Source organism: Aspergillus flavus, chromosome 5, assembly GCF_009017415.1.
Source record: "Aspergillus flavus chromosome 5, complete sequence".
NCBI classification, from domain to species: Eukaryota; Fungi; Ascomycota; class Eurotiomycetes; order Eurotiales; family Aspergillaceae; genus Aspergillus; species Aspergillus flavus.
In genome coordinates, this window is record NC_092408.1 from 926,415 (window position 1) to 952,716 (window position 26,302).

The window sequence follows — 26,302 nt, forward strand, 5'->3', positions numbered from 1 at the left end:
GCTTATCCGGCGCCATCCAGTCATGGGTATTTATGTAAGTGTGCATATTTCCCCAGAGTAGCACGTTTGAATCCTCTAGTTGCACGTCATCCCCATTGGCCGTGAAATGTGCCCAAACGAGGGGAAATTTGATACCCTTTCCCTAACAACCTTCCAGTCCCCCAGCGACGTACATCATGGTTGCAGTACAGCATACGGAGGAATTCCCCTCGGAGGCAACGCCTCTCCTCAATAACTCGCCCGCCGAGTCAGACGAGAGCAATGTTCCTATTTCATTTGGTAGGGGATTCACAATTGTCTCCGCAATGGGACTCCTCCTCTTTACGCAAGGTATTCTTGACTTCGCATGTAACTGTCCTGGTGCTGCACCGCAAATGACTGAACCCGTACTTAGCTACCAACATGTCCATGATGACAACGGCACAGTCGGATATTGCAGCGGATCTCGATGCGTTTTCAGAAACAACATGGTTTACTTCAGCTTATCTAGTATGTTTAAGCTCATCGTGATGGCCTATGCAATGTCTTCGAGCTAACCCGCTTTTGTCGGTAGATTGCAATGTCTAGTGTCACTCCGCTCGCGGGTCGACTTTCTCAAATATTTACTCCCCGTGTATACGTTCTCTTCTCTTGCGTGCTTCTATCGATAGGCCTTTTCATCACCGCGGCAGCTCGAAATCTAGCCGTCTTCCTTTTGGGGCGGGCACTTACCGGGTGTGGCGGCGGCGGTATCATGGTTACAACGATAATCCTTACCCTTGACCTGACTAGCAAAAAGCGGAGAGGGTTATACATTGGGCTGATCAATGTTGGAATGACGACCGGTGTCTCAACCGGTGCGGTGCTGGCCGGGTTACTAACGCCAGCTTTTGGATGGGTACGTTGCTCTAGTACTACCCCCAAGGACACCCACTAAAAGATTTACTAGCGCATTATCTTCTGGGTTCAAGCGCCACTTTGCTTCATTGTGGGCCCGATTCAGTACTTTGCTATCCCTTCAAGTTCAACGAACGATGAGCCCCTCTGGGGTCGTGCCTTGGTACGGAAACTGGCCAAAGTTGACTATGGCGGAGCCTTAGCTTTGGTAAGGACACATCGGCGGGCCAACGTGGCGGTTTTCACTGACTCTTCATAGAGTATCTCCGTGTTTCTGCTGCTCTTTAGCCTTGCGTCACCAGAGATTCAACTTGTACCGTTGATCTTGTCTCTCGCCCCCTTCGCCGTGTTCTTGTTGATTGAATCCCGATTCACGTCGGAGCCCATAATCCCGGTAGAAGTGCTTGGTATGCGAAGTGTTGTTTTGACCTGTCTCTCAGGCCTTGCTTCAATGATGGCCCGCTGGTCGGTTCTCTTTTTCACACCCGTGTACGCAATGGTCGTCCGAAACTGGTCCCCGGCCTCTGCTGGCCTGATCCTAGTACCGACAAATGCTGGATTCGGACTCGGGGGTCTCCTCGTAGGCTGGTTGCATATTCGTAAAACCGGCAGTTACTATATGTGAGCGCTATCGATCCATGTCCGGCCACTACAAGCCCAGCTGACATCTACCAACACAAATAGCTCGAATATCATCGTATTCTTGTCGTTTGCACTGGCAAACCTCGTCCTCGCAATTCTCTCAACACCTTCCTCACCTACTATTGCCTACCTGGCCGTGACATTCTTTAACGGTCTCGCGGCCGGCGCTTTGATGAACTACAGCTTATCTCATCTACTGCATCTCACACGACCAGACGTACATTATGTCGTGAGCGCCCTGATTGCTATGTCGAGAGGCTTTGCAGGAAGCTTTGGCTCTGCCATTGGCGGAGGATTCTTCCAACGCGAGCTGAAAACGAGCTTAGAGACCAGCTTCGCAGCCCATGGTCTACCAGAACAGGATGAACTGATCCGCAAGCTGCTCGGTAGCCCGGCCATGGTAAAGAGTTTAACTGGGATTAAAAGGTTAGTCGCGATACAGAGCTATGAACAAGCGGTTAAAACACTACTGCTAGGTAGCTGTGTTTTGGCCCTGGTAGCAACGGTCGCCCAAGCGGGCACCGGCTGGAGGCCTGACCGGGGTGATGGAAGAGTACGGGATGATCTGGAGAATATTGTAGAGAGGGAGTAAAACCACCTTTTTTCTTTTCGAAAATTGTATATATCTCCATAAATATGCTTTTCGTTGGGTGGGTTATGTCTCGAGAATGGTTGAGCCGCCATTCCCATAGGAAAGACGCTACCCTTTTGTACAGTGGCGGAACCCACCCAGATGTGAACAAACTAGTCATACTCAAAGTATATAACTATAGCTATGAATGATGTGATCATAGAAAGTGCGGAGCAGGTAGCTAAGGCCAATACAAAGATATTTCAAGCTAACCACCTACTTGACACGCACAAAGGTCGAGTTGATATGTCATGACCACTTCCACTCCCCGAATGAGTAGGCTGGAGTTGATCGTGATGCCACATGCCTGCGTAGCATGTACTCGAAGAAGAGTATTACTCGGTTATTGTCTTGGAATAGATTCTATGAAGGTAGAGTAGATGGCCATCTGCATGGATTACATTATCTCGGCGAACCATATCCGCAAAATCTGATTATCACAGTCTCAACATCAATCTCGGCTCAACGGTTTTTTGTTCCCCCCAGGATTTCATATGAAAGGAAATATACCTTGGATGATAAATAAAGCCCTACAATAAGTAGGTGTTAAGCACCCGGTAACCCATAACTTAGAATCCTGATTCTTTCAAACCCATCGAGAGCATGCTCTCGATTACCAACATGGCCAATCTCAGTATAACACCCGAACGCCTTCTAATTGCGGCGGCAGTATTACTACCATACCTACTTCTTGTCAAGCGTCTTCGCTTCCAACGTGCCCGTAAAATCGAGGCGAAGTTCAACGGACGTCCTCTGTCCAGCATGACCGTGAAAGAAGCCCACGAGATCTTCCGCGAACTGCGAGAACTAGAGTTCCCGTACACTCTCCACAGCGCTATGAAGCTATCACTACTGAAAGTGAGTTTTCATATACGAAGCTGTATTGGAATAAAAGCTAATGAAAGGTTAAGACAGGATCCATTCCTACAATGACCAAATTATTCGTCGCCACTCGCCAGCTCAACGAAAAGAATGCGTCCAAACGGGCCGCAGATACCGAAGTGGTCCTTAACGAGGTTCATGATAGAGAGCCCGGTTCCGAGTCCCATCTATTAGGAATTGCACGGATGAATTACCTGCATGCTCGGTATCGCAAGGCGGGCAAAATCCTGGACGAAGATATGCTGCATACCCTTGGCTCTGCTGTTGTCGATATTGTCAGGGGTGTCGATAGAAATGAATGGCGTCGGTTGACGGATGTTGAAAGATGTGCTATCGGTGTGTTCCATAGGGCGCTGGGAGATGCGATGGAAATCCCCTTCACATTCCTTCCTTCTCATGAGACTGGTTGGAAGGACGGGATACACTTCGCCCAGGAACTCTATGACTGGACGATGGCATATGAGAAGGTCGCAGCTCAACCGACGGATTCGACGAGGTATATTGGTCGGAGACTGATGGAATTGGCCAAATGTAATATGCCCGCGCCATTGAAGCCACTGATCGAAAGCGTAGTCGTCACCAAATTAGAAGAGCACAGCAGAATAAGTATGGGGTAAGTTTTCTGAGCCTTATATCTTCGTTACAGCCAGTTTCTAACCTCAGGTGCAGATTTGAAAAGCCAGGTATACTTGTCTCGATATTTGCAAAGAGTGTTCTGGTAGTGCGAAAGTTCATACTGCGTTATCTCAGCTTGCCGAGACCGGATTCCAAAGCTGTGCATGTGTTAAACGATTCCCCCGACCCGTCCACGGGACTGTATACCTGGAATCTCTGGATCGAACATCCGTGGTATATCAAACCTACGGTTAAGCACAGATGGGGACCGAAAGCTCTCTTAGTACGGCTCTTTGGAAATGGGGCTATTCCTTCACAAACGGACGAGTACAAGGAGTCGGGGTACGACTTGCGTACTATAGGTCCTGCAGCGCAGGAGAAAAGGGGACGGGATGAGATGGAGGCTATCTTTCAGAGCCTAAAGGGAACAAATTATGCTGCTGGATGTCCTTTCCATGCATGAAATAGATAGTGTATAAGGCAGTTGCCTCTTACGGAATAGAAATAGTACTACATCATTCGCTGCATTTGGTGCATTAAGCTAAGTTATCAGCTATTGAAAGCTCATAAAATGATTTTCAGCCATGATTAACGCGTCTAATTGGAGTGGGAGAGTAGATAAATGGTTACAAGTAACGGAAAAGAGCCACAAAAGGGGATAATTAAGAGAGCAGGACCCATTCGTTGCGTACTCTCTTGACCCGCACAATGTTGTTGGTGAGGGTGTCCCAACAAAAGACTATCGTAGTATATTATTTCCCTGATAAATAGTGGCAGCCTTGGAAGCTAGCGGTTTCTCTCTAATGACTTTCTAGCATCGGTGGTCCCTTCTGGCGAGCAGTTTTTCTAGCGCTAGAACTATTAACAAAATGGCTATACTCGATAACTGGAAAATCATTATACTGTGCATTCTAGTAGCTGCATACAAAAACCTACCTTTCGTGTGGTTTGTGCGTAACAGCCCATAGAGCACTAATGCGATACACCCTAACATCCTAGCAGATTCGTTTCCTTCGAGCTCTAATCACACGACTTTTGATAACCCCAATCACACACAAGGATCTCAGTCCAGAATGCCTATTTCTTCCAGCAATCCACCGCACACGATCCCCTCTCACAGAATGTGACTACAACATCCACAAGTCTAACTCGACCTACTTCACCGATCTTGACGTCTCCCGCGGCAACCTGAGTCTCCTCCTATTCAGCCAACGCCTGTCATTCCGCCCTACCCCAACCACCGCAGTCATGATCCTGAGCGGAGTGCAAATCGTCTTCCGCAGAGAGATTAAGCCCTACCAAGCGTACGAAGTCTGGTCCCGGGTCCTCAGCTGGGACGAGAAATGGATCTACATTGTGTCGCATTTCGTTAAGAGAGGCGCGTTTCCCCATCGCAGGTTTCTGCTGCAGCCGAATACACCCGGAGATCGTACCCGGCCGAAGGTTGGTAGTGATCAGTCGCCCGAGAAACAGGTGTTTGCGTCCGCTGTGTCCCGGTATGTTTTTAAGCAGGGCCGGAAGACTTTCCCGCCGGAGCAGATGCTGGTCGAATGTGGTCTCCTGCCTTCTAAGGATATAGATAAGGGACTGGCTATGTGGAGCGCAATTGAGGAGCGGAGGAAGCGGGATCTGGAAGCTGCACAGTTGAAGGTTGGGTGGGATGCCGTGCATAATACTTTTGATGGGGATGCTACTAAAGTGCTCGGTCGGTATACTGATCTCTTGTGGCGATGAGCAGGGTACTGGCTAGGGCTACATGACGCTCGTAGCGAGTTATTAAGCCCGTATAGGCTAGAGATAAATCGGTGAGAAATAGGAACATAGAGAGAGTTCTGGTAGCCCTTAGACAACAATTTGCCATCAGATTCAAGCCAGTGGAGATCCTGTTGGGTCGAGTGGAGATATTCTCATCAAAGTTAGGGTACCGGCGAGATCTGCCCCAACCGTTGACCCGGTTGGAAGCCGAGGCGATCGAGATTACATTATCACGGCAAACTGCATAAGAATCCTTCTGATACAACGGGCCCTTCAACCTCCGACTTTTTCATGCATTTAACGTACCGAACCGAACCAACGATCCGCCTTGTGACTGGGTCTATTGACCAACTAGAAACTCTAAACGATCAAAATCATATTCTTATTCATCAGCCGAGCACACGGCCTCTCTAGCTAGTATGGTGAACCGGCGCCAAACTCGCCAGGCCTCTCGCTTACAAGATGTACTCTCGGCTCGTCAGTATATCTCAAACGGCCAAGAAGGCTCGGTGGAGTCCGACCTCGTACCAAATGACACGGTAGTTCCTAACGCGGGACAAGAGAAGATCAGCTCACAGCCCGCAGTCCAGGACTCGGAGTTACCCACGGAAAAAGCTAACCAGGATATCCCCTCAGAGAATATCCCAAAGGTGCGTTCTCGATTGCACGTGCGGAGAAGTGCGGGAAGACCTAGACTGGATGCTAGCAATGGTGGGGCTGTTTTATCTGAGGTATGACACTGGGAGACTTCGCTTGAGGTCAATTAAGCTTATCCAGACGCAGGATCGTCGAGATCAGATCCGACGTGCCCAACGGACCTATAGACTCAAAAAAGAAGTTGCTCTTGAAAAGGCTAAGGAGCGTGCAGCAGATCTGGAATACAGGCTAAATATGGCTGCTACCGCAATCGCTGACTATAAAGCTGTGTTTTCGTCCGAGCTAAAATCTAGCCATCCTGCGCTCGTTAGGCACCTCGATTGCATAACTGATCTTTTGTCATCGAATTCCAACTCTCTTATACAGCCAAGGATACAAAGTAGTATCCCCTCAAGTGTTGGTTTTGACAAAGATGCTTCACAACTTAACATTATGCACAATGACCCCACTTCTAAAGATATTCCTAAGATTGATTGTGGGTGCTTGAAGGATTATCAACGCAGGAAGCACAAGGAGCGTGTCGCAGACTCTGCGAAGAAGAGGCCTCGACATCTGTCTTTCAGTGATGAAGTGGAAGATAGATCGAACAGCCGTTCGACGCAAATTCAGCAAATCGAACAACTGCACAGCAGAGACACTCATTATACATACTCATACCAAGAAAAATTCTTCTGCCGGAGACTTCAGCGCTACAGTCTGGAGTACGCCTTTCGCTTGTTCACCGATGCACGATCCCACCCACTTGAGGTTTACAGAGTCTTCAGATTGGTCCCCTGCATACAAGACAGGAAGCAGATGTATCCTTACTTCCGGAAACTTGTCAGCGCCGGAGTAAGAGATGCGTTGGAGATACCGAACCTTCCGCTTTATTCAATTGGTGGTGTTGGAACGCATTATCCCAAGAAAGATTGTTTGGGAAACCCCATATATCCTGCGAATACGAGGACCCCTAAACGAGTCCTTGGGCTATTCCAGCCTCCAGGAGGAATGGGCGAAGTCGATCAAGAACCAGATCATCGGAAGTTTTTAGAACTTTGCGGATATGGTGGTGAATGGTTTGATTGCCGAGATGTGGAGGGATATCTAAGAGAACAAGGGGTGGATCTAGATGCATCTTCTCTCTTCCCCTCCATACATGATCAACGGATTCGTCATATATCGCAGTTAGACGGAGATATACACACGTACCAGTCGATAAATGACTATGTTTCTCAGACCCATGAAGGTATTGCTAGAGCAGATGTGACGAGAGCCAAGGCACTGACTTTGTATAGATACTGAAATCGCGACCTTGTCTGGGTGTCTCAAAAGTCGTATGCTCGACATTGAACGGTTTCTTAGCAGTATGTGGTCATTTGTATTATTCCATTAGTTTTAGTTCTAACATACACTAGTGCTACTCCGCGGGGTTTGTATTCTCGGCCGGGCGCCCGGTTTCAGACGAACTGACGTCGAAGCTGCCTTTAAATCTGCCATCATGATACAGTGATAAGAGCTATCTACTTACCTGTGACTTAACTGTCTTGCCATCGTGAAACGCTGTTTGATGTCTTCTACATACATATCCCTCGGTGGTATTCTAAGGCTGTGTGCAAGCTATTAACGCGATCGAACCCATGTAGGGAGCACAATAAACGGATTCTGGCTGCAGCTTCACGGGCAATGGAGCAGGTCACCGTATCAACTTCAAAATGAATAAGTAACATCTATGCTGCCTGACAATACCGGTCCTCAGAACAAGCAGCCTACAGCTTAGCCTTCGAAGCAACATCAACAGCTACCCACCACGGCCAACCGACAGGGGCATCACGACGCATAGTTCCCCTAAACTGGGGATCCCTCTTCTGCACAAAACTCTTCATACCCTCTGTACTATCCCGGGACATCAACATACCAAGAAACACCTTTGATTCCAACAAATGAGCCTCCTCCGCGCTCCCCGGAGCCCTATACATCAAATCGCGCATCACCTTCGTACTCACCGTGGATGTGCTCGCAGCAATCTCACCTGCGATTCTAAGCGCCGACGCAACAGTCTCCTCTGGAGTCGGCAATATCTCCGAGAAGAGGTTGCTCAGCAACGGGTCAGACGCGGTGTAAGTTGCGCCGGTCGTCACCAGGTGCAGTGCACGCGACATTCCCACCAGCTTCGGCAGGAAAAAGGAGCTACAGGCCTCCATTGCTAGTCCACGTCGCGAGAAAGCGAAACTGATTTTCGAACTTGCGCAGGCTACTCGGATTGCGGCGGGTAGTGTTAATGTGATGCCGAATCCTGCTGCGGGGCCGTTGATGGCCATTACGGTGGGCTTCGAACAATTGTGGATTGCTAGGGCGACTCGTCCACCTCTTGATTATATGAATGTATGTTAGCAAATGGTCTTAAGCGGAGGATCTATGATTGTTGTAAAGATACGTACCCATCTCTATGTGATTCGATCTTGGAAGGGTCCTTCCTCAGGTCATCAATCAGTGTAGAGAACCCGACTTGGAGGTCAGCGCCCGCGCAGAATGCTGGGCCTGATCCTGTTACAACTACTGCTTTGACTCGATCGTCGGTATCGAAGTGTTGGTATGCCGCAATTATCTCCTCGATCATTTGCGCCGTTACGGCGTTGAACTGGCGTGGGCGATTTAGTTTCAGAATGACTACCTTGGTGACGGTGGGCAAGGTCTCTGGGAAATGGGAAATGGATATGGTCTTGAAAGGAAGGGTTTCATAGGATTCTGGTGGGTTGGTTCTGTTTGCCATATTGTCTGATGCTTGGTGTGTTGGGATTGTAATCCGGTATTCTGATATGTGTGAGAGAGCAGGGAACGATTCAGGTCAGCCTGTAGATTAATATAGACCATTGTATACAATATCATCACAGGGTTGTAATGCATTTCTAGGAATCTCGTGTTATCGAAAATGCCTTTTCATGGCCGAGATAATGTAATCGGTTAAGCTGTGCAAGGCTGCTATCCTGAGCCTCGGCTTTGATGGGAGTATAGCCTCTGTGAATTGCTGATAAATATGAAATAGAGGAGTCCAAGACTATAGGGTTGAGTCCGTCTAAATGATACCTTAAGGCCTGATTTCGCTCCCACACTCTTATACATAAGCCGCAAGTTCCAGCGCCGCTTGTGGCTTGTGCAGGTGCTATGGTAGAGAGATACAAAAGTACTGTTACGCAACTGAGAATTTTTAGCAGAACGTGCTTCAACCAGGGGAAGTCTGCTTCCTTGCAGAGAGGCAGTACGAAAGTAAGCAAGTTTTGACAACTAGCTTCGCTGCCTCGTTCCATGGTTATCGGGTAAAGCAGCCTTCAAGCAATTGACTGGATTAGACTTGTCTTGGCTCATCATATCTTGCCAATGAGGTCCACTTGTAGGATCTAGGTAAATAATTCTAGCCCCCCTGTCAACAGCAAGAAGTAAAAATGCTCATGTCTGTCTCTGAGCCTATATTTCTGTCAAATTATTCTGCCGTTCTGCTAATATTTCAACCCGAATTAGTCATTCTGAGAATGTCATGGTATAGAGTCCTCTTTCAGTCCAAGAAGTAAAGTAGTCAGATGACGAATATGCCCTGCAAAACGCAATCAAGTAAGTGATATAGGTAGGGCTCGGCAGGGGATGAGGGGTGAGTTTCCATAGTACTTGACATTAATATGTGCTACAAAGCATGCTACTTAGCTAATTCCACCGTCGCATGATGAGCCTGTTATGTCGATGAAGAACGAGCCCGCTGAGAGTTGAAAACTTGAAATCTCTGCGCGGTTGCCACACGAAGGCCAATACTTGCAGTCTGGACTACTCACTAGACTCCACTTCCTGCAGCTTGGGCTATTAAAGTTAAATTGACACTAACGAGGCATGGATGGCATATCAGGAATCACACCATATCAGAATGTCACCCTACCACATTCCTAGGCATCACACTGAGTGGGTCAGTCGGACGGGCTGTTGCCGCTGTCGTTAAGTGGGCCGTGTGTATTTACTACTGAAACCCCTAGATTGTTAAGTTCCGGCGAACTAGCGTGCAGTCTAGTCAACAGACTTCTTGACCGTTGAGGAGGATCGCCCATCCCTCCCTCCAGAATGTTTCATGTCCACTAGACCAAAGCAGGAGAAGGGAAAGCCTGATGCCTCCTTCACGTGGCTCGTTTTTATTTTTATTTTTATCTTTGGGTTCTTACAGCTCGCCCGTCTACAGTTCACCCCGTCCCGTCTAGAGAGACCACCCCTCCCCATGCTGGACAGCAAGAAGGCAGAGGCTAGCATGGCCTATGACGACGAGCGAACGAGCCCCCATGGGTCGGTTTTTGAGGAAAAAGAGGTCTTCAAGAAGACCGATACTGGAGTCAACTTCCGCAAAGTTGGGTGGTTCAATGCGGGCGTGATCTTCATTAAGATCCTCTTTGCGACAGGGGTGTTGTCACTACCATCAGCGCTATACTCACTGGGTGCCGTGGGAGGTTCGATTAGTATCGTGGCTTGGGGATGCTTCAATACCTACTGTTTTGTTATTCTAGGCAACTTTCGCACAAAGCATCCTCACTGCCATTCGATCGCTGACATGGCTGAGGTCGTCGGGGGCACAATTGCAAAGGAGGCGACGGGGCTATTGTTCATTATTGCTTATGTCCTGGTGACAGGTAGTGGAATTATTGGCGTGTCGACCGCGCTAAATGCTCTTTCACACCACGCCGCGTGCACTGTCTGGTGGTCATTTCTTGCCACGGTTGTCATTATCGCGACCGCCTCCATTCGCAAACTTGAGCATGTGGGCTGGCTCACCTATGCTGGCTTTATTTCTATTTATGCCGCCGTACTAATCGTTGTGATCGGGGTAACCACACGAGACCGGCCAGCAGCCGCACCTCAGGAGGGCCCATATGACCTAGGCTTCGTGGCCATCAATAACCCCGGGTTTGCGGCCGGCATGGTGGCCTCCTGCACAATCTTCGTGTCGTCAGCCGGCACCAGCGCCTTTCTGCCTGTCATCTCGGAGATGCATAACCCGAAAGATTACAAGAAGCCACTATACTTCTGTATGGCTCTTGTCACCGCTTCGTACCTCGCCTTTAGCTTGGTCGTCTATCGCTGGTGTGGGAAGTGGGTAGCGAGCCCATCTTTGGGGGTGCGTATTTCTTTCCTTCCTGAACCCGTCATTTGTGCGGTGAATCCGGAGTTAATTACATATATCATATAGAGTGCAGGACAAACGATCAAGATGGTATCTTACGGTGTTGCCTTGGTGGGATTGATTGTGAGCGCCACACTTTACCTGCATGTAAGTCTTTCCACGATTACCTTTGCCAACTCCATATAGTTTACTGGAAGCTGACTCAGAATGATGACTCTTAAGGTGGCGGCCAAATATGTCTTTGTACGTATACTAGGAAATTCGCGGCACTTGCAGGCCAACACAGTCGTTCATTGGGGTACTTGGATTGCAAGCACGGTTATCCTCGGTGCCCTTGCGTTCATCCTGGCGGAGGCGATTCCGATCTTCAACTATCTCATTGCCCTTGTGGGCTCCGTGTGTTTTGCCCCACTCGCCATGAGCCTTCCGGGCTGGCTGTGGCTATACGACCACTGGCATTACAAGAACGGTACCATGAAAGAAAAGGCTGTGTTCGTCCTCCACTGCGGCCTGGTGCTGCTGGGTCTTTTCTTTTTGGTTGGAGCGACGTACGGCGTCGTAATTCAGATTGTTGATGCCTACAGCTCCGGGACTATTGGTATGTGCTGACGATTTCCCACGTAGGGAAACTATTACTGACATTAACCTTGAAAGGATCGGCATTTAGTTGTGCAGATAACTCAAATTCGTCTTGAGATAAGTAATTGGTTCTACATAAATTACAGGCGCCAGGAAATCCTATTACTTGCTCGCCAAATTCATAGAGTACTACATAGCTGTTTGTTTCCGGCGTGTCTGGCGAAGAGCATTGTGGCTGCGTTCAACATTTTCTTGGGCTCTGCTGCGTTAGTTCTATTTTTCCTTCATCACTCTCATATTAGTTTTTATTCCTGCCACTATATAGTAAACAATAGTGCGAGGCAAGGTTGTAATGATATAATGTGTACTCGAGCATCAGAACAATAGCCTGTTTATGCCCTAAGCCCTAGGGAACGCTTTACCGGAGCCTGTCCGACCACTTCCTCAGCTTGACTGAGCTTTCTATTGTTGGTCTACAATAGTACGACAAGGGCATTATATGCCCCACTGATTCCGAGACACAAACGGCTCATAGGTATGGATGGGCTGCCGTGATGGACGTTATTTGTTAATTTATCTCACCGTCGAATCCTTCACGACTCCACCGGCCCGTTACAGAATGTGGCCACACACGTTTGTACCTCAAACCGCACCAAAATGGTATGCTCAACGAGGGCTGAGCATGTAAATTGATCCTACTGCGGAAAATTAAGTAATGGAAAACATTTCCGTTGAAGAGACTTTGCAGACAGTTTGACGATCTACGTTAAGCGTTACATCGCCTGTGGGTAACAGATCAAACTGAGCCTAGAGTCTTAGACGCCAGAGAATTGTATTGCGTAACGTAGTATGAATTCTTAAATAACTCTAGATAACGTCCAAGTTTAGGCTAAACAAGAGGCCGCCCTTGTGGATTCAGGTCGATCAAACGGTTACCCCCTTCTGGTTCCACCACGCATGCCCTCATTTGGCAATGTATTACTCAACCGAGAATCCTTCATGTCTAAGGGCCGCTATAATGACGTCTAAATATCCGATTAATGCTTTATAGTATGGTGTCGGGAGCGGGCCGATGGGGCGAGTTGATGCGACCCAAGGGGAATAGGTAAAACACGATGGATCTAGCGTGTTGAGCCACCAGCCGGTTCTCCTAATCCTTTATCTGAGTAGTGTGTACGGGGGTGCAAATTATCTCAAGGCAAAGATATCATAGGGACCCTTTGGCTGGTGCTAGGGGAGTTTGATGCATGAGATGCGATGGACACACTGATATCTACTTTCGTACTTCTGCTCGCACCCTTTCATCCTATCAATATCTTCTGGTCGTCGTGGACGATTGCTTCTCAGTTGATAGCCTAATCTGTGCCAGAAACTATGGCCACAGACAATCGCTTTTACCGATTGACTTGACACGCCTCTGTATACTCGTCGCCGTCTAGAGCTACTGACAGCCTTGCGAAGCTGATATGGCTATAGAACCAGTGATCCCTCCGCCTCCAGGGCTCACCTCCAATTTCGAACATCCGAGAGATGTTCTCCACACAGTCAATTTGGTAACGCAAATCTTGTGTATCGTCGTTGTGACAGTTGCTGTGACATTGCGTATAGTCATCAAGATACGCCTTCGAAAGAAGCTAGATTTGGAAGACTGTTAGTGAAGTGCTTGCCCTGTGCCATATTATCAATCATACTGGGATTAACGACTGTTATTTTATAGACACCACTGTTATAGGATGGGTATACCCCCCTTTGTACCTAACCTTGACTACCATGAGTACATCCTGACGCCTAACAACAGGTACTCTTCGTTGGGTTCTGCGTGAACATGCTCGTGCGTACGTTTGCTCCCTTCCCAATGTAACTTGGGAAACGACACCTAACAGAAGTAGTGAACGCTTACGGGGGTGGATATCATGGATGGGATGTCCCAAAGCATGACTTCGTGGATTTCCAGAAGGTAAATAGCCTCGCGAAGGAACCCGTCTCCAAATGCCACCCTTATAATTGAAATAGTAACAGTCACTAACAAGCATACGAGCGAAGGCATCCTACGCAATCACCCTTATTTACGTCCCCACGGTTTTTGTCGTCAAGCTCGCCCTACTCTCAGTCATGCTACGGATTTTCGCCCCCGACCGTCGCAAGGTCCTCGTTATTCACATCAGCTTGATTGTGCTCTTGCTCTACTACATTCCAGCCTTGTTTATCAAGGTGTTCTTCTGCAAACCCATTTCGGCATATTGGTACGGAACGGGCGACGGTGGGACCTGTATAGACCAGCAGAAGGTCATTATCGCCGACTCAGCCATCAGTATCGTCAGCGACCTGTGGATCCTCATCCTACCGGTTCCGATGCTGTGGTCACTGCACATGTCGCGAATGAAAAAGCTCCGGGTCATCGGTATCTTAGGCGCGGGTGGGATAGCCACTGCATTTAGTATTTGGCGATTAGTGATCATGGTCGAGGAGGCCCCGACAACAGACATAACATGGTTTTGGATTCATGCCGTGTTGACAGCGTAAGGCCCCTACATCTCGTTTCTACAAGCAAGGACTCAAACTGACCATCTTACAGAAACGCCGAAGCAGGTATCGGGCTCATATGCGCGTGTCTGCCCGCATTGAGCGCATACTTCGTCTCTGTCAAGAACAAGAGCAGCAACGCCAATAGTGGCAGTTATTTGCATAGCCATGAGCTTGACAATTGGAAGAAGATTTCTAACTCCAGGAAAAACCGCACTGATACGAACTCCTTCCAGACACAGCAGAATGACCAGGCGCACCTCATCTCCACTGCTGAATGTGCTGAGGCGCCTGAGGGATCGTTATCGAGTCTGCCCTCTCAACAGAATAATTATTCTGATCGGCACGTTATACATAAGGATGTTGCCGTTTCTCAGAGTTATGAATTTGTGAGATAGCGACCGTTTTAGGGTTGCTATGCTTTTATTATGTATCGAAGAATACGGAATTACCATACTTAGACTAATGGATTGAAGATAATGGCGTTTAATGGGAACTCGGTGCGAACCATGAAGATTTCTGCGGACTATGTAATTATTGATATGCATATTTTTGAAAAATACTGAGTCTGTCTCTTTCCAGTCGGCATAACTATCATGTTGAGATGTTAGAGAGCTTCAGCGCCAATAATATCACAATCGCGACGTTCGCTGACCACGGCATTTACAAGAAAGTGGCATTAGGTGCGAACCTCAATTCAAGGTGACTTTTGACTGAACACCAAATTTCAATAGCTCATGTGTCTGGCCGCGTTCACTCGAGAAGGAGTGCCAAGTAATTGCTCTTCTAGGCGGCAAATACACATTCGTATGAACTAGATGGTGAACCGACCTCAAGATCTACAATCAATGTGCCTGCTAGCTCGTTACATCCGGGTCGTCTTGTTCAGGACCAGCCTAATTTTAAGAACTAAAACATTGAGGGTTATTTTGGGGATTAGTGTGAGTTTACAATCTAATAGGTCTTGAAAGACTGCTTCCCCACTTTCTTATGGCTAGTTCTCACTGTCTCTCACGATACATGGACTTCCGCATATACAAGAACACCCGGGGCGTGAGAGACTAAAGGCACGACAACATACAAAGCCCCGCTTATCTTTCATTTTCTAATAACAAAGACAGGCCGGATCTCGAAGTCGTCCATAGGATGGCTTGGCGTGAATAATGAGGCCAAGTCATCTATAGCTCGCTCTATCCGCTGATATAAGGCTTCATCACCAATTGAAAGACCAGTTCCACAGACAAAGCGACCATGCTTGGAGTTCCAGAAGAAGCCTCTTCCCTGCATGCTGTCGAGCTCCCATCGCTGGTGTACATTGATGTTGCTTTCATGCCAATGTGGCTGCGCATCTACCACGATAAAGAATGTTTTTGGATGATAGAATAAGTCGAAAATCTCACGTAGTGCAGAGGAATCGCTCTGCAGCAGCGCCTCTGGAACGGCAATATGCTTGACGTTTGGATGCCAGTCCACCATCCGGGCGAAGAGATCTGGCTCAAATTGGCGATCGAGAGGCTCTTGGATGAATTCGTCTACCTTGTCAAACGGAATGTATAACACGTCACGCACAAGGTCGAGCTGCCGCATGAAGACGAAGGACTGTTTGTCCCTGTGAAAGCACATCTCGATACCCATTTCTCGAACCCAAGCTAAGGCGAAGGCCCTGGATTCCCGGTTAACGAAGAATAGTGGTATATCAAACTGCACCGGGTCCAATAAACTGTGGCGGAACTCGAGTGCAGTATTGCACAATTCAGTATATTCCTCGTCAGATTCCGACAAGTGCCGAGAGCCCCAACACCCCTTTTTGTAAAGGAACAGGACTTGGCCAATGTTGTCAGGCAGGGCGCAACGCCATATAAGATAGCGCAGCTCCGGAGGGAGGCTTGTGAAGCGAGGAAACCGGGAGAAATTAGTTGTTGCTGCTGCCATGGATGCTGGGATATGTAAAGCACCAAGGAGATGATATCATCTGACGGCTGAATAGTTATTTTAATTGAATAGGTCTGGTTAGGCGACGGAACTGAAATTATAGACCGACGAGGCTGTGCTTAGGATAAAAGTACTGCTGCACCACGCAACGCAAATATCGTGATTCTTACTATTAACTAATGAGTATATGTCACTTCCCACCCACTATAGCTATGTCAGTCGCCAAATAACTTCCCCGAATTAAAAACCCATCACACCTGGCTACAGTCCATACATTACCCAACCTTCAACGTAGTGGGCTGAACTTGTGCAAAGATAGGCCCGAGGCGATCAATGTCTCTCGCCGCGCGTCCTTGAAAACCCACAAGTATGCCACTGCCCACATTCATCGTAACTTCCTTCCCTCCCTGACCTCCAGCAAAGAACGAGCGGGACGTTGTTGTGAAAGATATACTATCCGCGCGTATCCCCTTGGCGATCTGCATCTCCTTGATGATTTCACCTGGTGCAAATTTGAAGGACTGATAGTCATCGGTCGTTGTTCCGTAGACTGTGCTATTTTGATTATCGGACCAGGTGATTTGGAGTCCTCGGAGTACTTTCGGTTGACCAGCTCCATCTCCGACCCAGAAATGGAGGGTATCGATTGTCTCGGAGGGTGCGGCGATGACTGAAAAGTCCTGTCCACCGGAGCCGCCGACTGGATCATTGTAGATCAAGGATGGTGGCTTGGGGTCGGAATTCAGCTCAACACTTTGTATCATTTCCTAAAGTCAATGAGAGTTGGGCCTGGGAGTCATTTTTGACTGGAGCACTTACAGGATCTGACAGTGCACAGGTCATTGGCAGAAAGGCTACAGCCAAGGGAAGGAGGCGTTGCAGAAACTTCATTTTGAGCAGCTGAAGTTGAGAGCTACGACAAAGTAGTTGTAGAAACCTTTAGGTCCCGTCTGGTGGTTGAAGTCGAGACTTTTCAGGGAGGTGACAGTCACAACGTAGGTGGAAGTGTTTGCCCTTCTTATACCCTTTCTTTCCTTCTTTTCTTATTATATCATATTCTTTCACACTATGAGTTGTGATATACATAACAGCTACATCAGTACAAAAAGTGACAAGTCTTCAATGTGTAATAACAGAAATATCTAGATGCCACAGAAATATGATCGGCGGCTTTGTTATCTATCACACAATAGCAATAGCCTGTGGAGTAAAGCGCCAATAGTCTGCAAGTACCCGATCGTATTTTCTAGTAAAAAAAAAAAGACTGTACTTGTTGCCTACTAGTTGCCTCTTTTCTATGGCCGAGTGGAAATTAGAGGACAAGATATTTGCATGCAGATGCAGGTGCTCTCACATTGAATACAACATACGGATACAGGTCATAGTAATAGGATCTACAGTAACTAACTAGCCAAATGACTAGAGTGTCTCAGAACTAGGCAATGCTTTCCGATTATTATATGCCAACCACAGAATTGCTCTTCAGGGGCTGATATTGACATGCCAGATTCTTGTGCAACGTTGTCATATCTTTGACAGCTAATTCTCATACAAGGGGCATCATGTCATTATTTGACTATTATTTGATAAAGCACCTAAGCAAGCAGAAAGAATCATATACCCAGACATCGTACATACTAGATAGAGTATCTCAGGGAGTAAATAAGAGTAGATTATGGATAATATAACTTGTACTTTCTTACAGAAATATCATAGAGAATGGCGCTAGGAACACTAGTACTAGGCCCATCGCGAACAATTAAGACAGTAGTTCACCCTTTTCCCCGGGGCCTGTATCAACGTTGATGTCATTACCGCGCATCAGACCGTCCGATGTGGATACATTGGGAGACCGGGGAGCAGGATCGCGGGGCAGTCTCCGAAGAACTTGATCTAATTTTTCGAGGATCAGCAAGCTAGCTGGGTTAAACGATGAATGGTTCACTCTCTGGTCATAGGAACATCTCGCCCCTAAGCGAACACACGAGCGGCATCCGGGTCGTTCATTCGTACACTTAATCTTTCGAGCGCGGCAATGCTCGCATGCGGTGACCACTCGTTTCCGCGGGTGCGTCATGTTGCGGAATCGGGTACTATGAGTGGTTTCCATGATTTGATCCGCAGTCGAAGAGTCTGTGCTGGAAGCTATAATGTGGGGACTTGAAGACGGGGAAACGGGGGGAGTCGGCCGGCATTTAATTAACATAGTAGGTGGATTTCCTGTGGGGTAAAGAGCGGGGAGTAGCGGAGTTAATGCCGATGCCTTAAAATGATGGGAAATATAAGATATTATAATAATTTATATCCCTTCGCACAATGACCGCTCCGGGTCATAACCAAAGACAAAAAGAAAATGTTATCTAGAACGGTTCTCCGCGTTGGATTTATCGGTTGTGGCGAGGTGGCACAGGTTGTTTATATTCCCACGCTGGGCTTCCTGTCCGATTGCTTTTAAATTATCTACTTGTGCGATGTGTCAACACAAGCGCTCGAGCATTGCAAGGCTAAGATTGCAGGAGACATGGTCTCTATCACAACAGAGCCCCAGACTCTCTGCGCATCGCCAGATGTCGATGTGGTCTTTGTGATCAACAGTGACGAGTACCATGTCGACCACGCTATTCTAGCATTAGAAAATAATAAGTTCGTTTTTGTGGAGAAGCCTCTCGCACTGAATGTACGCGATATCGAAAGAATCAAGTCTGCGGAACGAAATTCCAACGGCAAGGTTATGGTTGGCTATATGAGACGCCACGCAGCAGCATTTGTGGACGGAGTGAAAGAGATTGGTGGAATGGATCAAGTTTTAGCTATGCTCGAGTGAGAGGTCAGCTTTATCCCCACTATAGAAAGAAGGATAGATATTCAGACTGACCGGTCCCAAGACATCATCGGCCCTAACAGCGCTTTTGTTTCCCAATCTGGAACCTTCCCAAAGAGGTTCACTGACATTAGCCCTGAAGATATCGAAGACAAAACCACACGTGCTACAGAGCTCGTGAGGCAAGCTCTGGAATCAGAATGTGGAATCCCGATTACAAAGTCTTCCACGATCATGTGGCGTATCCTTGGAGGCTTAGGGAGCCATGACTTGTCTGCGATGCGGGAAGCATTGGGTATGCCAACTAAGGTCCTGGGAGCAAATCTTGGGTATCCCTTTTGGATGTGGGTCAACATTGAAACTCTAGCCGATATAGTGTCCAGCAATAACCATAAATCAATAGTGTGCTTTTCCAATATCCCGGCTTTGCGGTGAGCTATGAATCCGGGATAGACTCCGTGCCTCGCTTCGACGCCCCATATTGAAATCTACAGTCAAAACAAATCGGTTCGCATACAATAGGACACCCCCTACGTGAAAGGACTCCAGACTACTTTGCACATCTGCGAAAAGGATGGCGATGGGTACCGCGAAACTATCATTCGCAGAACCTACGAAGATCCTTACACTTTACAGCTCAAAGAGCTATATGACTGGGTAGTGCACGGAACCCCAGTTAAGACCACGGCTGAAGATGCGGAGCTTGATAGCCACATCTTTCAAATGATCATGAAAGCGGGAGGTTACAATGCATGATCATTGTTCTCTCTCCATTAGGCCAGCGTATGATATATGAGGGATTTGTAACCGAAAACTGTGGTGTCTCACCCATCTAGCTGTCTATATTAAACTCAGCCATGGATTCTGTCAAACAATCGATAGCGCAATATGATAACCATTTTATCTCTGGAAATCTAGTTCCACGGCCCCTGATGCGAAATAGTAATCACCATGAGAAATATCACAAATATTACCGCCCCGATTACACCTCCAGTCGCAAAAGACCAAGTTAAGCTCACTCTGGAACCAAGTCCTACCAATTTGAATGATTCATAGGAGCTTCTTCCATTGTGAGAATTCTCTTTGCCTCCATTCATAGAGCAATAGAGAAGACGGTCTGAGACCGGATGACCTCCGAAGTGCGACACCTGGCGGTGGGGTGGTTGGCTATTCGGACACTTTCGCTTAAGAACATGCGAAACTCTCCAGGAATAGTTTAGATGTTGTCCACGTGATTATACGATTGCTGCGACCTGATAAGCCGAATTCTGCCACTAGAATGTGTGGAAGGCGGGAACATAAAGGCGATAGCAAAGATATCAGGTTCCTCTAAGTCAAATAAACGCGAATTCCCAATATTCTTTCATCAGTCTTTCCAATGAAAAGTAGCTACCGGTATCTGTATTATGGTAGGTACTGCTCGGTAGTTATTATTGCAAGCAATTGTGGACAATCTCTTACACGGCTTAAATGTACTTGATGGACTCCAGTATCAGCGGAGCCACAAATATATAAAAGTACCAGTACACAGCTTTTAGCCCATTCACATCGGCCAAGCGTCCAACTATTCCAAAGACTTAAGGTCCACATGGGGCCTAATACTTAATTGTATGCAGGTAGTGCAATCAAAGTCGCGATTTGAGATCAAAGATAAGTTCATTCCAAGGTTTATTTGGTTTAAGAACAAAATCTGAGTACGCAAGGCGCCTCAAGCGAGGTCTACTCGTATATCACTATTGGGAGGACGCCGTCAAAATCGATTTGCAAGCGGGACGCTGGTTCATGACTACAGAGTATGGTTCCGCAATTCCTCTACGTGTTTCGTCCATCCCTTCAACTATTGGGGCTCATTGAGACGGTATTGACAGGATAATATTTGGCACAACGTTCTGCTATCCGAACGATGGTGCTGAGAGGGAAAGAATGAAGGGGCCTCGCTACGAGGGAAGTTCGAACAGTAGTTCGTGGTCAAGAAACCCATTGAACAAAAAAGGAAAACGGCCCTCTGACAATTGAGTCGCTGCCGGTAGATTATCCCTAAATACGCTTGAAGGGGAAGTAGTCCAACACTACGGCTTGAAAATCCGTGGCGCAGACCATGAACCGAGGAAGTAGATTTTTTCGTTTTTCATTCCAGCAGATATATCCTGATCATAGGAGGTTGGATCTCGCATTGGCGAGTCTTTCAGAACTCCAGCGCCGTCACCGCCATTGCAACATGAACTTAAACCCCGGACAAAACCCTCTAAGCAGACTTGGCCTTGGCAGCCTCACGGCCCTTTCCGATGCGCTCCAGGATCTGCTCACGGTCCTTGTCGAGGTGGAGCTTGGAGATGACGACCTTGGAGGGGTGGATACCGAGGGGAACGCTCTGGCCGTTGGACTTCTCGCGGACGACACGCTCGACGTGGACAACCCACTTAAGACGGTAAACGCTGGTGATCTTGCCCTCACGGCCCTTCTGGCCTCCACGGACAATGGTGACCTCGTCGTCCTTACGGATGGGGAGAGAGCGGACCTATCGACGACTGCGTCAGAACTGTGCTCCTTGTATTCTTCTTTCATCCCAAGTTTCATGTCGTTGGTGTTGCTTTCCTCCCGACTCCATCTAAGATTCAGTGGGTTGAGCGAGCCCAATCCCGACTGAGGAGAGCGGGTTCATGTCATATCCAGTCCGACTTCTTCAAGGGGTTTGCAGATCGTTTTCGGTATTGTTCGAACATACATTGTACTTCTCACGGAGTTCCTTGCTCAGAGGGGCGCTCATGATGACACGGCGCTCGCCGGAGCCAGCGTTGAAGTGCGCCTTGCGCGACTTCCGGCGGGAAGAGGCCAAACCTGAAGAACAATTCATCAGCATACTCGGACCATGCAACTCTCCACCCGGACACCACGACGAAGCGATTTGGGAGAATATGAAAATATCGGCGGATCGAAATTCAAGGAATCACGTACTGTGGTTCTGAACAGTCATCTTGACAGAGCCTCCTAAAAGGGATCGTGAAAGGGCTCAGGTACGGTTGTCGTTGGGGTCGTCGTCGGAAAGCTTCAAAGTCCAACAGATTCTTTTGTGGCCGAAAAGATTGAGTTGTGTGCGTCACATGACGGCCCGCTTCGCCTAGGGCTGGGTCCTGCCTTGTGATTGGTTGTCATCCGCTTCCGCCTTCAGCCCGTGACGCGGGTTCGTCGATCGGAAGAAGAACTTTCTAAAACTTGTAGGGAGATGTAGACTTCTACCTACTTTTGACACAAACCTTCACCTGATCAATTCTAGATCTACTGGACTTGGTTTAGTGCTATATTGTCGTATCTGTCCTACGTGGCGAATACTCGTACTACTATTCTGCTGACATCCTGGTTACTACATTAGGAATAGTTGATGCCAAGAATGTGAGGAAACAACCACCAGCAAAATCATAATGGAGGTATAAGAATGGTTTTTTCTTTTGTATTGGAACTTTGAATGGATATGATCTAGCTACAGGGACTAGCAAAATTCACAAAAGTCTAGCTCCACAAAAGCTGTAAAATACGTGTCGTAACGGGGGTGTCTTAATAATAGGGTCTAATAGTACCCGCAATAGTAATGCTCCTGATACGATAGAGGCATTTTCGGAATAAGGGTAAAAGCTCATAGCAAGAAGAGTCTAGTGAGACAGTGGTTTGGGATGATACAGAGATATAGCGGGCGTATCATGGGCGTTGTGAGCGGAGATTCTCATCTTATCAAGGGCAAAGAATTGAACCAACAGAGCAAAAAGCGGGCCCCGGGAATCCAAGGGTTGGTCGCCTTAATATGTACCGGAAACACGTGCCTGCAGTATACCCATACTTTTATAAAAGCTGTTGTGACAGTCGTCAATAGAGATCTGTTTTACTGACTATGGATGAGCACTTTATTGGCTGTATCTCTACGTATCCTCTCATCTAAATACCTTACTCTCGTAAAAAATTAGTCTGCTTGTCCATATGTTTTGAACGGCTATTGCTCGGTCTGACCTTGCGTTCTTGGCATTTCTTTTTCTCGCTCCAAGGAAAAGAAAGTAATGTACAAGAGTTGTCTCATCCGATAATGCCAAGAGAAATCGAGAATATTCTGATAAGAATTATTCGGCCAAAAAACCAATGGTTTATCCCTGGATAGTTTTCATTCCCCGCAAACCCGCTGAACCCGCAGTGGTGTGGTTGTAGAATCTAGACCCAGCATCCGGAGGTTACAAACCCGCAGCACATCCAATTCGCGAAATAGCTAAGTAAATGTGGAAGAGCAGTATAAAGATCTCACGCTTAAGTCACAGTATAAGTTTATAGACTCCATGAGTTACCATGTGATGTCTAGATGTGATCGGTGTTACCCCTACGCCTTCTGAAGGCCGACTAGAGAGATATGTATACCTTGGCCTAGGATTCACTATGCACTGGAGCAATCACGGAAATTTCACTATGTTCGGCCGTGTGAATCGATAAGATTGATATATGGACTGCCTATCTAGATAATTATACTATATTTTGAACTTCAGATCATCAAACATGGAGCCTTGGATCCCTTGTCTTTTGTATGGATCTTTGCGGGTGGATTCGGTATAGTCGATCTATACTTATTGGGCACTGGGTAGATTGCCTTCACAGTACAGGGCTTAGGGCCCAAGGATCACGTGACACTACATAGCCTAAGTTTCTCCATGGCTGCGGAAAAGCCCACTAAGCATTCTTGTCCAGGACTGTTTCTCCCGCGAGTGACTACTCGATATCCACTGCTGTAATCTTTGTACAATAACACACAGTTTTGTATTGCAGCGAGTCAAAAGAATCAAGCTAGGGAGAACGTAAATCAACGTGAAGGGTGGCCGGTTCGAATTGTCCCGAGGGGTTTGCGGGGAAGCTTGCGGGGGTATTGATGTTGACCCTATCGTCACTCACATAGTGCAAAAGTAGACAACGATAGAGACGTAGCAACCTCGCGCCTCAATGGATAACCATCTGAGGTAACCCGCGATGCAAAAGCGAGGAACTTTACGCTAGTAGCGTAGAGGGAATTTTTCCGCGAAAAATGCCATCTGCTACTTTAATGGAACACACTCAACTCTATCTGATTGTTCCCGCATGCAGCCTCTCCAAGGTAAAACTCGTTATGGTAATGATAAATAAACCGAAGGCCATGCAATAGTAGGGGCCGTCCGGCAATACCCCACCTCTCGATAAATAGTGGTGTGGCACCAAGTATTGCATGTCCTTGAATGTTTCTTCAAGGCAATAATGAAACTAGCCATCTTTCTGTCCGTTGTGTTAACCTTTTTCGTTGAGGTTAAAAATGCCGCTCCCCTTGATTCACTCCGACCGACGATCAACCTTGATTATGCTCAGTATCAAGGACTGAGACTTCCGGCTGGAGTAGATCAATATCTAGGCATGCGATATGCTGCGCCGCCACTAGCAGAGCTTCGTTTCCGGGCTCCTCAAGAACCTGCTCGCACGTCTTCCGTCCAGGATGCTTCAGCGGTAAGAGGATGCACGTTTTACAAAAAGACCGGTTGCTGATTTTTTTTTTCAATAGTTTGGCCCAGTATGTGTTGGTACAGGCCAGAATGTAACTGAGAAAACAGCCGAGGATTGTCTCTTCATCAATGTCTTCACTCCTTCCAGTGCCACACAAGGTTCCAAACTCCCTGTTTGGGTGTATATTCAGGGTGGCGCATATGCGACGAATTCGAATGCAAACTACAACGGTACCCAGGTGATAGAGGAATCCGGACATGAAATTATACTGGTCAACTTTAACTATCGTGTGGGAGCATTGGGCTTTCTAGCTGGTCAAAAAGTCCAGCAAGATGGTGACCTCAATGTCGGCTTGCTTGATCAGCGCAAAGCCCTACAATGGGTAAAGAAGTACATTCACCTGGTAAGGAAACCAATTCATTATCGGTTCAAGTCATATCACACCAATCTGACAGACCGCAGTTTGGCGGTGATCCAAACCATGTCGTCATTCATGGTGCGTCGGCCGGTGCAGGCTCGGTGGCCTACCATCTTGCAGCATACGGGGGTCGCAATGATGGCCTTTTCGTAGGAGCGGTGGCTGAAAGTCCATTCTGGCCTGCCCAACGGAATAGCTCCGAGTCCGAGGCACAGTTCAGTCAATTTATAGAGGCTGTCGGATGCTCGACAATTTCATGTTTGCGATCAGCCAACATCACCGCCATTCAGAAAGCACAGGCTACTTCAATAGATCCAACAGATCCCACACGTGCAACGCCCTCTTCTTGGGAGTTCGGCCCAGTTGTTGACGGGGCTTTCATCCAAGACCGTCTATATCCTCTCTTTGCACAGGGAAAATTCATCCGTGTTCCTTTGATTATTGGCGGAGACACAAACGAAGGCTCCGGCTTTGCCTACAATGCCACGAGCCCGGCCGATATATCCGAATTTTTGACTAGCCTATACCCCGGACTAAGCTCAAGCCAATTGAAGTCGATCAATCGCGCTTATCAGGGCATGCAGCCCGTTCCGCTTCATGCAGAATACTTCCCTGCTGCCTCCGCCGCGTATGGAGATGCTGTCTTCACCTGTCCAGGCATTCATATGAGCACTAAGATGACAGAACTTTACGCTGTGGGTGGTGAAAAGGTTTGGAGTTATCGATATAATGTCCAGGATCCAGAAAACCTTAGCAAGGGGTTGGGAGTCCCGCATACCTTCGAGACAGAGGCTATTTTCGGACCGGACTACGGCGGTGGACTTAGCAGCAGCATTACCAATATCAATGCCGGAATTGTTCCTATTGTCATGAATTATTATATTAGCTTTGTGAAGTCGTTGGATCCTAACAGTTTCAGAGCCGAGGGTGCACCTTACTGGATGCCTTGGGGGTCGGGAGAGAGACTGAAGATACAGACGAATCAGACGGCGATGGAGGTCATTCCAGGAATGCAAGCCGATCGGTGTGCACTGTGGGAAGCGTTGGCTCCTGTCATGAATGTTTAGAAAAACCGGGAACAATGGACAAGTTCACTTACAAATTATCAAGTCTCTGTTCGGTGCAAACCTAGCTGAACTTACCGAGCACCTAGAGAAGGTGAGCTCCGATGGCCGGCGAAGACAGAATTGGAGTATGCCACAGCTGGGGTAATTGCCGCCAGTGGAGCCCCGGAAAGTATTGGACGAAATTATGTTGAGAGAGATCATCCTCTTATGAAGATCATCAAAATAATACCGATCTAAACTTCTTATCCTTGCGAATGCCCATGATTCTTGCTGAATGATA

At 47.6% G+C, this 26,302-nt stretch overlaps 13 protein-coding genes across 13 annotated transcripts; 8 read left to right on the plus strand and 5 right to left on the minus strand.

The window, feature by feature from the left end:
- Positions 1–176: 176 nt before the first annotated feature.
- F9C07_2233767 (putative transporter) lies at positions 177–2,110 on the plus strand (the record flags this gene model as incomplete). The annotated part of the gene is made up of 6 exons (XM_041286717.1): positions 177–330; positions 395–489; positions 554–877; positions 929–1,084; positions 1,136–1,497; positions 1,561–2,110. 6 exons carry the CDS (start codon positions 177–179, stop codon positions 2,108–2,110), a joined length of 1,641 nt encoding a protein of 546 aa, XP_041147310.1.
- A 642-nt stretch (positions 2,111–2,752) lies between these two features.
- On the plus strand, positions 2,753–4,109 carry F9C07_6632 (uncharacterized protein; the record flags this gene model as incomplete). Its single annotated transcript, XM_041293621.2, has 3 exons — positions 2,753–3,007; positions 3,061–3,644; positions 3,701–4,109. The coding sequence occupies 3 exons, from the start codon at positions 2,753–2,755 to the stop codon at positions 4,107–4,109; spliced, it is 1,248 nt and encodes a 415-aa protein (XP_041147311.2).
- A 406-nt stretch (positions 4,110–4,515) lies between these two features.
- Positions 4,516–5,380, plus strand: F9C07_6631 (putative thioesterase; the record flags this gene model as incomplete). The annotated part of the gene is made up of 2 exons (XM_071511491.1): positions 4,516–4,596; positions 4,649–5,380. 2 exons carry the CDS (start codon positions 4,516–4,518, stop codon positions 5,378–5,380), a joined length of 813 nt encoding a protein of 270 aa, XP_071364289.1.
- A 207-nt stretch (positions 5,381–5,587) lies between these two features.
- On the plus strand, positions 5,588–7,675 carry F9C07_1634165 (uncharacterized protein). The gene is made up of 4 exons (XM_071508268.1): positions 5,588–6,132; positions 6,185–7,283; positions 7,333–7,401; positions 7,453–7,675. Exons 1-4 carry the CDS (start codon positions 5,821–5,823, stop codon positions 7,545–7,547), a joined length of 1,575 nt encoding a protein of 524 aa, XP_071364290.1. The 5' UTR covers positions 5,588–5,820; the 3' UTR covers positions 7,548–7,675.
- Positions 7,676–7,803: 128 nt separating this feature from the next.
- On the minus strand, positions 7,804–8,807 carry F9C07_6630 (ClpP/crotonase-like domain-containing protein; the record flags this gene model as incomplete). Its single annotated transcript, XM_041293616.1, has 2 exons — positions 7,804–8,404; positions 8,476–8,807. 2 exons carry the CDS (start codon positions 8,805–8,807, stop codon positions 7,804–7,806), a joined length of 933 nt encoding a protein of 310 aa, XP_041147312.1.
- A 1,275-nt stretch (positions 8,808–10,082) lies between these two features.
- On the plus strand, positions 10,083–12,152 carry F9C07_2284524 (putative neutral amino acid permease). The gene is made up of 4 exons (XM_041293622.2): positions 10,083–11,180; positions 11,253–11,333; positions 11,409–11,784; positions 11,841–12,152. The coding sequence occupies exons 1-4, from the start codon at positions 10,146–10,148 to the stop codon at positions 11,879–11,881; spliced, it is 1,533 nt and encodes a 510-aa protein (XP_041147313.2). The 5' UTR covers positions 10,083–10,145; the 3' UTR covers positions 11,882–12,152.
- Positions 12,153–12,797: 645 nt separating this feature from the next.
- Positions 12,798–14,854, plus strand: F9C07_2213870 (uncharacterized protein; the record flags this gene model as incomplete). The annotated part of the gene is made up of 7 exons (XM_041293623.2): positions 12,798–13,415; positions 13,483–13,502; positions 13,564–13,600; positions 13,655–13,722; positions 13,809–14,284; positions 14,341–14,677; positions 14,750–14,854. The coding sequence occupies exons 1-7, from the start codon at positions 13,232–13,234 to the stop codon at positions 14,852–14,854; spliced, it is 1,227 nt and encodes a 408-aa protein (XP_041147314.2). The 5' UTR covers positions 12,798–13,231.
- Positions 14,855–15,148: 294 nt separating this feature from the next.
- On the minus strand, positions 15,149–16,414 carry F9C07_2284526 (uncharacterized protein). The gene has a single exon (XM_041286730.2). It carries the CDS (start codon positions 16,218–16,220, stop codon positions 15,387–15,389), a length of 834 nt encoding a protein of 277 aa, XP_041147315.1. The 5' UTR covers positions 16,221–16,414; the 3' UTR covers positions 15,149–15,386.
- A 6-nt stretch (positions 16,415–16,420) lies between these two features.
- F9C07_2284527 (Jacalin-like lectin domain-containing protein) lies at positions 16,421–17,195 on the minus strand. The gene is made up of 2 exons (XM_041286725.2): positions 17,040–17,195; positions 16,421–16,987 (listed from the first exon to the last, which is right to left on the minus strand). The coding sequence occupies exons 1-2, from the start codon at positions 17,109–17,111 to the stop codon at positions 16,496–16,498; spliced, it is 564 nt and encodes a 187-aa protein (XP_041147316.1). The 5' UTR covers positions 17,112–17,195; the 3' UTR covers positions 16,421–16,495.
- Positions 17,196–17,897: 702 nt separating this feature from the next.
- F9C07_2092693 (uncharacterized protein) lies at positions 17,898–19,797 on the plus strand (the record flags this gene model as incomplete). Its single annotated transcript, XM_071508878.1, has 3 exons — positions 17,898–19,040; positions 19,074–19,472; positions 19,650–19,797. The coding sequence occupies exons 1-3, from the start codon at positions 18,742–18,744 to the stop codon at positions 19,795–19,797; spliced, it is 846 nt and encodes a 281-aa protein (XP_071364292.1). The 5' UTR covers positions 17,898–18,741.
- On the minus strand, positions 17,980–18,297 carry F9C07_2107670 (uncharacterized protein; the record flags this gene model as incomplete). The annotated part of the gene is made up of 1 exon (XM_071509028.1): positions 17,980–18,297. One exon carries the CDS (start codon positions 18,295–18,297, stop codon positions 17,980–17,982), a length of 318 nt encoding a protein of 105 aa, XP_071364291.1.
- Positions 19,798–21,004: 1,207 nt separating the features above from the next.
- Positions 21,005–22,079, minus strand: F9C07_6624 (60S ribosomal protein uL24). The gene is made up of 3 exons (XM_041293617.2): positions 21,997–22,079; positions 21,767–21,879; positions 21,005–21,559 (listed from the first exon to the last, which is right to left on the minus strand). The coding sequence occupies exons 1-3, from the start codon at positions 22,013–22,015 to the stop codon at positions 21,287–21,289; spliced, it is 405 nt and encodes a 134-aa protein (XP_041147318.1). The 5' UTR covers positions 22,016–22,079; the 3' UTR covers positions 21,005–21,286.
- A 1,415-nt stretch (positions 22,080–23,494) lies between these two features.
- Positions 23,495–26,291, plus strand: F9C07_2284530 (triacylglycerol lipase). The gene is made up of 3 exons (XM_041293625.2): positions 23,495–24,540; positions 24,596–24,940; positions 25,000–26,291. The coding sequence occupies exons 1-3, from the start codon at positions 24,298–24,300 to the stop codon at positions 26,020–26,022; spliced, it is 1,611 nt and encodes a 536-aa protein (XP_041147319.2). The 5' UTR covers positions 23,495–24,297; the 3' UTR covers positions 26,023–26,291.
- The last annotated feature ends 11 nt before the right edge of the window (positions 26,292–26,302 follow it).